The sequence below is a fragment of the Conger conger genome, chromosome 15, assembly GCF_963514075.1.
Source record: "Conger conger chromosome 15, fConCon1.1, whole genome shotgun sequence".
Taxonomy (NCBI): Eukaryota; Metazoa; Chordata; class Actinopteri; order Anguilliformes; family Congridae; genus Conger; species Conger conger.
This window is the reverse complement of record NC_083774.1, coordinates 36996038-37008318: the sequence shown is the minus strand read 5'-3', so window position 1 is coordinate 37008318 and position 12281 is coordinate 36996038. Positions and strand designations below refer to the sequence as shown.

Genomic DNA, 12281 nt, shown 5'->3' with positions numbered 1-12281 from the left:
ACAGTTTTAGAGGATGAGTACAAAATAGGTGTAAATTGCCCTCTGGTATTTCCTGCACTGGTTACCAGTCAGTTTCAGAATCAATTTTAACATAACATAACTTGTCATAATGGTGAGAACAGGTCAATCAGCCAAGCAAACCTCACCTTATCCTACCACTAATGTGTACCTATTGCTTAGTTTGCCTAAAAGCTAAATAGTATCTAGCACTGTATCAAGCCTGATCCTGAATTTATTTTGTACTACTTCTGCTTTTATGCATTTGTATTTTTTTTTCAACTATTTTATTTATCCAAGCTTGTTTCTCTGCTGTGTTTGTTGTTGTGCCACTTTTCTCCTGCTGCTATTTGCCCAAATGTATATCTTGATTTTGTTTCTGTCCTTAGGACAAGGAATGAGAGGGGTGCATGGGGGGTTGGACCCAAAATGCACGACTCAGAAACAGGGGTGTAATAAAGTCCCGTCAGGGATTTATTCAGGGAATATCCAGAGAGCGTAGTCAAAAAACAAGCAATGTTCGTACACCTAAAATCTAGCCAAAACCAAAGTGCAGTACCGAGGGAGAAGGTAGTCTCATAATCGGTACACCATGCAAAAAGTCAGGAAAGCTGTCAGCGGGGCTGACATGCACAAGAAACGTATGGTAACATGAACACATGTTTAGAATGTTAGTATGACAAAATCCTGATCTAAAGTTATTAGTAAGAAGACAAGGGAAATTGAAACAATTAAGGTGTAATTAAGGAGACTAGACTAACATAATACGTGACATGACAATAACGTAACTAAGACAATAACTAAACATGAAACATGACGTGACAAACATGAAACGTGACAAGGAAGATGTTTTTTATTTGTGTCTTTCAATCACCCTGTGTGTTTCTGTCTGTTTATGTACAGCACATTTAATTGCACCTGTTGTAGGAAATGTGCTTAATCAAACTTGTTTTACTGATTGATTAATGAAAGGTTTAACATTGATTTTCCTCTTCTCAGGAGAATCCATCATAAAAGACCAACATAACCTGAAAGACCATCTGAAGAATCTTTGTGACAACATATGTCAAAGTTCAGCAGAACAGACCCTCCTCAATAAGATCTATACAGAACTCTACATCACAGAGGGGGGAAGTGTGGGGGTCAATAATGAGCACGAGCTTGCACAGATTGAGACAGCATCCAAGCGACAAACCACCCAGGAGACTCCAATCCTCTCCAATAACATTTTTAAGCCTTTACCTGGCCAAGAGAAACGCATCAGAACTGTGCTTACAATGGGCATCGCTGGCATTGGGAAAACTGTCTCTGTTCACAAGTTCATTCTGGACTGGGCAGAAGGAAAAGCCAATGGGGACATTGATTTTATCTTCCCTCTTCCTTTCCGTGATCTTAATTTGAAGGAGAGAGAATTTAGTCTGGTGGAACTTCTCCAGGATTACTTTCCAGAACTTACTTTCCTGAATAATCTTTCCCCAGAAGAGATCAAAATCATTGATCGTAAGGTAAAGGTTTTGTTCATTTTTGATGGTCTAGATGAGTGTCGACTTCCTCTAAAGTTCAATAGTGGAATTTGGCGTGATGTAGAAAAACCAGCCTCGGTGCAGAAGCTACTGACAAATCTTATTGAGGGGGAATTGCTTTCCTCTGCTCTCGTCTGGATCACCTCCCGACCAGCAGCAGTCAGTCAGATTCCACAGAAGTACATCCACCGAGTGACAGAGGTACATGGGTTCAATGACCCACAGAAGGAGGAGTACTTCAGGAAGAGAGTCAGCGATCAGAACCAGGCCAGCAGAATTATCTCACACTTGAAGTCATCCAGGAGTCTCTACATCATGTGCCACATACCTGTCTTCTGCTGCATTTCTGCGACTGTTCTGGCGACAATGTTGGATAAAACTGAGAGTGGAGATGTGCCCAAAACTCTGACTGAAATGTACACGCACTTCCTGCTCATACAGACCTGTATGAAGCATGAGAAATATCATGGCTCCAATGAGCCAAACCCAGAGAAATTGTCAGAGTCAGATACAGAAATCATCCTGAAACTGGGGAAGCTGGCCTTTCTACAGCTGAAAAAGGGCAATCTGATATTCTATGAGAAGGACCTGAGAAGGAGTGGCATTGATGTCAGCGAAGCTTCAGTGTACTCTGGTGTATGTACAGGGATCTTTAAACTTCAGGGTGGGTTACATCGGGAGAATGTCTACTGCTTTGTGCATCTGACCATTCAGGAGTATCTGGCTGCCTTGTTTGTATTTCATTCATGTGTAAATGAGAACAGAAATGTACTCAGAGTTCAATTTCGCATTGGCCAAGTGCAGCTGTCTGAGTTGCACAGAAGGGCAGTGGATCAGGCCTTAGACAGTACAAATGGACACTTAGACCTTTTCCTCCGATTCCTTCTTGGCTTCTCTCTGGACACAGTTCAAAGTCTCCTTGGAGAACAACTGACACAGACAGGAAGCAGACACAAGGAGAAGTCTTTCTTTCAAAGACTATGGACACCGACAGAAAGCAGATCAGAGAGCACTCAGAAAACAGTCCAGTACATTAAGCAGAAGATCAGAAAGGAATCTTCAGCAGAGAGGATTATCAATCTGTTCCACTGTCTGAATGAACTGAACGACAACTCTCTTGTGGAGGAAATCCAGAATTCCCTGAGATCGGGAAAACTTTCTGGTAAACAGCTGGAACTACACCAAGCTTCAGCTCTAGCCTTTGTGTTACTAATGTCAGAGGAGACCCTGGATGAGTTTAACTTGAAGACCTACCACACATCAGAAGCAGGTCGTCAGAGGCTGATCCCAGTGCTCAGGAACTGCAGGAAGGCCATGTGAGTATTCTGTCATGAATTATGTAGGTGATTAACAGCGTATTTTCACATTATCAATATCTAATCACAATAAAATTAAATAAAAATGTTGAGCAAGAAACATTTATAAACGTATACTGTATATATATTTTTTAATCAAGCTGGTGCCCTCATTTAATGTTCTGAATCCAGAACATAAGCAGCATCAAATGCAATAACTCCTTATTTACTTATCACTTTATTTATTTATTATATATAAATATATATATATATATATTTTTTTCTCCCAATTTGGTAGCCAATTGTACCCCATCTGATTCAATTAGAGCTAGTATTAGATACACCACCCACACCCTGTCCCTTGGCGGCCCAAAGAAGAGTGACACGCTTTCTTCAAACCGTCTCATCTCATGCCTCTGTGATTCAAAGGCGCCCAAGGTGCTTTTTGTTGTGCGGCGATCTACTAACCCTGCCAAGTCCCTCCCTCTGGAGCAGCGAGCCAATTATGCTGCTCCATGTGAGCCGGCCACACTTGGCTTTTGGCAGTGAACTGCAACCGCAAGTCCGCTGCATCTTAGCCTGTTGTGCCACCACGGGCCCCCGTTAACTTCATTCGATTTTAATTTGAAACTTACCAATTGTCAAAAACAATTAATGAATTTGTTGATTAGTCTGATATATCAAAATATACAACTCAGTAAAAATTTTAAGGTTGTATTAAGGTACAATATTAAGGCAAGCGACCCTATTTTGTTGACAACGCAAATGCAAACTTGCCTGGGCACAAGTGGAATTGCTAATTTCACCAGCATCAGGTTAGGGCAGTCACGATTGTTGTATGATCACGTGATCGCAAGTATTTGAGACAACCACAATCAATTTGCATTATTTATTTTTTCTGGATAACATTTTATTTTCAAGTTTTGTGCTTTCTCCATTGCTTCTTTTTTATAAATTAATTTAAATTAATTAAAACATAATGCACATCAATACACTTCCTTCAACACTGTTTTGTCATGTCACGTATATCCTACAAGAGTATTATCTCAAGCTGTAAAAAATAAATGCACAAGCTGAATGCTAGCCTACCTCAGCTTGGGCCTTGCATACAGTCACACATATACACGCACACACACAAACACAGTAGCCTACACAGCTCTCATTTGTTTTCATTTTTAGAAACTCCCTCATTGGCTATTATTAGTAATAATAATAAAAAATAAATTTGATGGAAACATGGATAGTGGTGCTGATACGAATTGGCCGGTTCAGCCAAAAGTGTTCCTTGTAAAATTGTTCACGCATGTACACATATTGTTTTATATTGACAGTTTTCGTTTTTCATTAATGTTAAGATTAAACGGATAAAGATTTAAGGGTAAACCAAGCATTATAAACATTAAAATGTGTCTGTCATGATGTAGCCATGCTGCCATTGACTGTGGGACAGGGGAAATGCAGGAATCCGGAAGTGCGCACATTTTCCATCTGTCGTGAGCCACGGACCCCTTGCCGAGCTCAGACCTCACGTTCCCACGAGCAGTACCTCACAATGAGGTGTCTCGGGGACGAACTCAAGTACTCCGAACGTCCTGGAGCCCTGGTAAGTTCTACTGAACTTCCAGCCCAGTCTCGAAGTGAAGGGTGTGATGCAAATCTGGTATTCGATGTCCTGTATTCAATGTATTCCTCTAAAGAATCTTTATCACATATGATTATAGTAAGATATACTATATTATAATCAATCAAAAGAATAGAGTTATACAGATTACAGTGTAAATATCATCTTTCAGTTTGCTGATCACATGCAAGTTACATATACCACTTTAGCTCTTTCTAATTTACCTTTCCACCATGATGTTTAAAAATGAAGGTACACCCCTCAAATACCCATCCTCTTTGGCCTTAGCCTTATCTTATGGCTCCCCCTTCACGGAGATAAAAGCTACTGAACTTCCATTAATAAAATGGGTACGAACACCCCTAAAGTCTACTACTTATTTATATCGTATATAGTATCTTACTAAAAAATAAGACATAAAAATGAAAGGAAACTTATAACGTTGAGCTTCTATGTACTACTTTTCCTACTTTTATAAGTAATATAGGTTATAATTACCACCCATGCCCTAAATATAGTCATCTTGTTTTCTGCGGGATTTGATCCATCCTGGGATGTGCACTGGTATGTCTTCGAACACGTTGGGGGTTTTTCAGTGCAGCCGCAGCATATGCCTCTCCTCACTGACACTGAGGTTAGGGGGGGAGGCTTCAGGTTCTTGCGTGGGTCCAGCAGGAAGGTGTTCTGTAGCGTGGAGGAACCCCGCGTCCCGTCTGTTGGCCTCCAGGTGCAGTTCACGGCTCCAAGCATGTCGTAAAAGCCCTTTAACTCTTTCACCAGCATTTCTGTATGATGAGGGATGCGCATGAACACCTCTTCGACATCAGTCCTGCTGCCACAACTCTTGGGCTGAGTCCGCACCGCGTACATCACTCTGTTCTCCATATCCAGATCCTGGAGTGGCGCACAGAGGGAGCGCGCCACTCCAGCTTGACTACAGCTGTCTTGCGTTGCTCTCTCTTCAACAGCCCATAGATATCTTCTGAAGCAAAATTCTAAGATGCCATCCTAAGGTCTAAAAGCTTATTCCTTATATATCTTTTTTGCATACAAAAGTGTACCTTTTTGATAAGAAATGTCCCCAATATTTCAAGCGGGAAGACATTTATCTCTGATGTAACTTGTTTTTTAGTGACCATATTCATCACTTCTGTTTTTCCCACTGTCATTTTCTCATACCTCAAAAGAAATTTCCCCAATACTTTATCTCATGTGCCCCTCCGGTTGGGAATTTCCACCATCTTAATATACGAGTGGAAAAACACTAGCTTTTTTGTATTTTTTTTAAGGAACCTATTCATCACTGGTATTTGTTTCCCTGTCATAATCTCTCCTTGGACTCTCTCCAAACTTTGACTTCATACAAGCCAGAAGTTAGTGCCCTCCACCATCTCAACACACTCTTCAGGTGCCCCTCTCCGCGGCGCCTTAAGGGATCTACAAAGGACATCCAGCTAATAGCTGAGTGTAATTCATCATTTAACTCCTCCATTGTTAGTCCTTTGAATCTATCCGATAAATTATTTGTGCTATAATCAGGAAGGCCCTTGAAGCCTCTTAATATTCTTTCGGTATTGACATCCCTTCCGTTTTCCTTATTTTTTTTCTCTTTAGCCAGGCATTGTGCCCCTCCCCTGTAGAGTTGGGGTATTCTCAGTCAGAACTTTAACCTTGCTCCTTAAAACCCTAAATCTAAGTCCCCCGACTTCAGACTCCTCTACTGACAAGTATGGCTGCTCATTATCTCTGAACCACATATTTTTCCTCTTACGTGTGTTCTTACTACCACCTCGATGGCGTGTGCGAGGGGTTAACAATGCATTCCTTTCTAACCCATCCCCCGTCAATCTCTCATCAGGGGGGCCTAGGGCCGGGTCCTCGACACATCTCACCTGTGAACCTGTTAATCTCCCAACTACAGTGTAAAATGGAAAATTTAATGTATATACTGATTGTGGAATTGTTATTTTTTGTGTTTGGTTACATGTGAGGCAGAATCACGGCCGCCACATAACAATAAAAGTCTGGTAAACGCAGTCGCCTGGGTTGGGAGAATGCAATAGTTTTGCAATCGATAAATATACCAGCGAATGCAATGGCAGGTAAATGGCAAAACGGCATTGGTAAAGTTCTCCCGGATATTGCGGTCCTTCTTGGACCTACAGAGAGATCATGATGAAGGCCAACGGAAGGTGATGACCAAGACTGAGCAGGATCTCAAAGTGATGAGCCATCAGCTCAACCAGCTACAGCTCTCCGGCACCCCCACATTCATCAAGGCCTACTGTCTGTCCGGAGCCTAAGCTGGTGAAGGTGGAGGAGAATGATTATATTGACACTAAACTATGGTGAGAACGAAAACCCTGCATTTCAAATTAAGTGACACAAAGAAACGCCTCGCAAAAAGCCTTGGAAACAGCATGTCACATCAAAACGACATGCTGCAGTGCCAAGAGAAAGTTCCACATATAAAACGGGGAGACCACCATCCTCTGCCTCACACTTGCCCCAAGCCAAAGGAAGTCTGAGCCAATCATTTTAATTACAAGCGGGCCACAGTACACAGTACCGACCAGGTACTAGCTGGTTAGATAGCTTGCTTAGTTGAGTAGCCTAAGTTAACTAATTACCACGGTCCTGGTTCCTCTTTTCCTAGTTTTGTTGATTTTTCGTTTCAGAACCACTAGGATAAATCCTTTTCATTTTCAACCTTTATTCAAACAGAATACATGGGGCCCCATCTAGGGGAGTTTCCAGAGTTGGCTACACACTACACTTGATATTTTAATGGGGTTCCCATTTTGGATTGTCATTGTAATAGGACTAATGTGGTCATCCTTCGGCGCCCCCTCAAAGCTTCCCTTCTAGTGGTGTACACACTGCACTGCCTGCCCATCAGATGTTTAGATTGTCATTGCCATAGGACTATTGTGATCAGCCTTCCTGGGGGCCCTCCAAAGTTTATGGCTCCAGGCAATTGCCTGCTTTGCCTGTCCTGTAGTGCCGCCTCTGCAGAGAACGCACAGCTTTCGTGGTTTGCATGATCAGGGACCGAACAAACACACCAGGTAAATTTCACTCAGGTCACATACCAGGTCCATGATCAAGTGTCCCCTACTCTCTGACTTGCTAATACAGCTTGAATAGCAACCAGGCTGATGATGTTGTAGAAAAGAAACCGCACCCAGTTAAGAGTGACTGCTTCTCTTGTGTAGGCTAGTCAGCTTCTTCAACGAAAACACTAAGGACTTTCGTCAGCTTTAACGTTCTTGGAAACAGGCTGGTAGGTGAGGTGAAAGTGGAATCTGTTAAAAAACAGGGACCACCGGGCCTGGCAGGGGTTATGATTTTGGGCCGACCTCAGATACTCCAGGTTGCAGTAGTCAGGCTAGACAATGAACAGGATGGTAGTTCCTTCCAGCAGGTGGGGCCACTCTTCAAATGCCAGCTTCGGCACCAGAGGCTCAGGGTCGCCAATGCTGTAATTTATCTTGGTGAGAGACAGTGAGAGGAAGACACAGGGATGTACCTTGTAGGCACAGGGATGGACCCCGCATTGGAGCCGTCCACCTCGAGAGTGAACTGCTTCTCTGGGTCAAGCATAGTCAGGACAGGAGCCGAGGAGAATCGCTTCTTCAGCCCCCGGGGGGGGGGGGGGGGATTCTTTTCAGGGTTCATTTCCATCTGCCCCTGGAGACAACAAAGCCAAGGAACTGGACGGTGGAGCGGTGGAACTCGCACTTCTCGGCTTTGACGAATAGCCGGTTCTCCAGGAGATGATGGAGGACTTGGCAGACGTGACTGATGTGTTCCTCCAGAGAGGCAGAGAAGATGAGAATGTCATCTAGGTAAACAAACACGAACTTGGGTAACGGTTCTTGACGGTGATATTGTTCAGTCCACGGTAGTTGATGTGGGGGCAGAGGGACTTGTCCTTCTTCTCCACGAATAAGAAGCCAGCCCCGGCTAGAGAAGAGGAGGGACGGATCAGACTGGCAGCCAGGGACTCGTTTATGTAGTTCTCCATGGCTTGGGTCTCAAGAGCAGACAGGGAGAACATACAACCTTTAGGGGGAGTGGTGCTAGTCTTGCAAGCCTGCTTCTGCATGCATCCCTATCTGCAATGCATTTCTGCAGTGAAATCTTAAGGAGACACCAACTGTATGCCAACAACATGGTATTTGCATATTAAGTTCCATCTTGCTTGCGAGATTGCATGTTATCTCATGCGTAATGAGCAATATTCCATATCAGCCAGTTGGTTAGCTAGCTAGCTAGCAAGGCATAACCACTTTTAAAAGCATAACGATAGGCTAGTTGCTAGTTAACTAGCTTTAACTGCCATTTTTCCATGTAGCTAGTGCGAGCTGGCTAGCCTAGGAACTCACTTTGTTAGTGTTTATGACTAGCCTAGTAAACTCTTCAATAGTACCGATTTTCTGTTTATGTACACCGACCAAGCTGGTCTCTTTTTGGCCGCCCTTGCTTTACTGTATTTGACCACCTTTTGAGTGCTTGCTTTCCACTTTGGACAGGCACATAAGAATGGCTGCTGTTCGCCTGTCTGTGCCATCTCTAGTGACAACCTGCATGCGATACCATTTCTGAACATAAGCTTTATAACCCCCCCCCCCCCCCACCCATTTAGAACATTCAATTAGCCACATTTAAGATAACATTGTGTTCCGCCATGTTAAGTCTATGGAAAATTGTGAAATTAAATAATTCAAATTAAATCAATTTTATAAAATGTACATTCATGGAATTAAAAAAAAAATCCGAATTTTCCACAGAAAGAGTGGTCTTGTTTTGGTATCTATTGGATTTAAATTGAGTCATTTTTGTGCAAAAAAAAAAGTCTGTTTTTTCCACAACACAGGAATGGCGCACATATGATGGCCAAAATCAGCAGCTGACGAGCCCATTGCCATTTTAGTAGACCTATTGAGATAGATTTTGAAACAGGATAGATATTGAGGTTCAAAATGTGCTATATTGAACAGTGACACTGTAACCACACTCACTATAATGGAACAATAAAATATATTTTTTAATAATGAGGTTGAGAAATCATTGTAAAAAAACTGTCAGCGACATAGTCATAGCAGGGAAAAAATGGCCAATATCAAGCCAGGTAATCAGAGATCAACAATCGAGATGCAAATCAGAGATCAACAATCGAGATGCAAAAGAATAATCAATAAAAATCTGTGAAATCAAAAGTTTAGGTACAAAGGACTAGGCAAAAACAAAGTTGACGACGGCAGAAGGAAAACGTCAAAAACCAAATAACAAAAGGGTAAGGCAAAAACTTGAAATCAAGGGCAAAGGGTGTTGTTCCAGAAATCAAATCAAAGGTTTTTGAAGAGAATCTCAATAAACAGTTGTACTGGTAACTCGGCTCTGAATAATGTCAACATTCTGACAAGGAACACTGCGGAGACTGGGGTTTAAACGAAAACACGGACTGGATGCACATAGACCCACATGTAAAACATACGGCTCCGGATTAGGGAGTGGACAATTGCACAGAGTTAAGGAACGTAGTGATAGTGAGGGGCAGGTGCGAACACTTCGCAGAATCCAAGCAAGTAATCAGTGATTGTAGTAGACCTGCAAAATGGCATTGAGAGATTTTGAAACGGGCTAGATATTGAGGTTCAAAATGTGCTATATTGAATGGAAGTGCCAATGCAATATAACCACACTCACTATAATGGAACAAAAAAAATATATATATATATTTTAAATTATGAGGCTGGAGAAATCATTAAAAAACTGTCAACGACATAGTCCAACCATTAGGCTTACCAAAATAAACTGTCTGGAAGTTCATTATGGGCTGTACTATACAGATAATATTATTGTACTATGCTGTATTCACTCTTTTTTTGCAGACTGAGGAAGTGCAACCTCACAGAGACGTCCTGTGATATTGTGGCCTCAGCTCTCCAGTCATCAAACTCACCCCTGAGAGATCTGGACCTCAGCTTCAATAAGCTGAGCATTTCAGCAGTGGAGCGGCTCTGCGCTGGCCTGACAAGTCCAAACTGTAATCTACAGAAACTAGCGTGAGTAGTCTATTTTGTACTTTGGGAGGTGACTGCTGTGATAAAATCACAAAATACACTTCCTGTCTTGAGTTATTACTTAAGTATATTAACTCTTCTTTGCAGCCTGAAATAAAAAATACAAAATATATTTTTTTGAATTATGAGGCTGAGAAATGAGAAAGAAAACTGTCAGCGACATAGTCCAAACAGTAGGCTTACCAAAATTAACTGTTTGGAACTTCATTATGGGCTGTACTATACAGGTTATATAATTATACTATGCTGGATTCACTCTTTTTTGCAGACTGAGCCAATGCAATGAGTCATTGCTTAAATATATTAACTCTTCTTTGCAGCCAGCAATAAGACTCTGTAATCTACAGAGCCTGGAGTGAGTAGTGCTGTGTGAAAAAAACCACAAAAAAAAACCCACAAGAAAAGTTGCCAAATGTAACAGAGTAAAAGTTTCCTTTTCAAATATATTTGAGTAAAAGCAAAAAGTATCGATTCTCAGAACGTACAATTTATTAAAAAACTAACTTAAGTAAATGTAACAGGGTAGATTTCCCACCTCTGCTCACAGTACACATCTTTCCCACCTACAGAATAGGACTCTTCTGCTGAGTGTAAAGAGGTGCAGTTGGCATATAGCCTCATAAGTTTCAGTCACTTTTTAGAAAGCCAAAGGGCCAGATAACAACTGCACTTTTTTTTTTAGGACGTTAACATAGGAATGGTGCCTGATATTTCTAAAGTCACCTGAATCACACCATCCCCACCCTGTGGAAAAAACACTTATTCCTGTACCTAAAAAAACATGTCCCACAGTGAACAATTGCTTTAGGTCTGTGGCACTAACCTTATAAAGTGCTTGGAGAGGGTTATGGTGTCCCTATTTAAAGAGGAGGTAAAATCTTTACTAGGACCCTTTTGATTTGTTTATGAACAGGGGTGAGGCTATCAATAGTATTACACACTTGGTCACCAGACATCTTGATGACACTTGGTCTATGCACCTGTGACCCAGCAGACAATTAGTAAAGGTTTTGGACTTGACTTTTGTGCTTGACTACATTACATGGGGATTTTCACCCCAGAACTAGAACCACACTTACACAAAGGTAAGCAGTGTTGGGTAGATTACTCTGGCACTGATTACAAATTATATGAGTGAAAATAAGTTGGAAAGTAATATTTTAGATGACTGAAAATGGTGCAATTTCAAATGATTACTATTGGATCACTTCTGGGATACTTCTGGTTCTGGGCAACTCTGCAAAACTTTGACCACAGTTTTACATTCCATTAATGGCATCAGCGATCGAGCATTTTGTGATGCAATCAAAAGGCAACATCAGCAGCTGTTATAATTCTCAAAGTAAATATGGATATCCTGTTTCAAAAGCAGTCTTAAAATCTAAATGAACCAGTTGTAAGGTTTGATTTATAACGTCTCAGATTTTATTTATGTGCCGTCTTTGCAGTGGAAGTGTGCCGTCTTATAAATATAAATAAATGTGTAATCTAACTAGTGTGCAATGAATGGGTCACATTCTAAATATAAATAACTTTGCCAAAAATATGTTTATTCAACAAATTAGAATTTCAGTGTTTCCATGTCTAAGTCCAACGTTCATCCTAATAAACACGTAGCCTAATAAATATGTAGCCAGGTGCACCCTGTGTTATGTATGGTACTGAGGACCCAAAAGCAGGGATTATCCAAAAACATTGTTCATTCAGTCCAAGTTCAGAGAGATCAACAGACAATGCCAAAAACAGAAAGCAAAAT

At 41.4% G+C, this 12281-nt stretch overlaps 1 protein-coding gene across 1 annotated transcript in view; it reads left to right on the top strand.

Moving 5' to 3' along the window:
- The window catches only part of LOC133111121 (NLR family CARD domain-containing protein 3-like), a 60333-nt gene that overhangs the window by 11369 nt on the left and 36683 nt on the right, over window positions 1–12281 (top strand). Inside the window, exons 4-5 of the mRNA XM_061221272.1 lie at window positions 997–2482; window positions 2522–2836. Coding sequence (XP_061077256.1) covers window positions 997–2482; window positions 2522–2836 — 1801 coding nt within the window. The remainder of the gene's footprint in view (window positions 1–996; window positions 2483–2521; window positions 2837–12281) is intronic.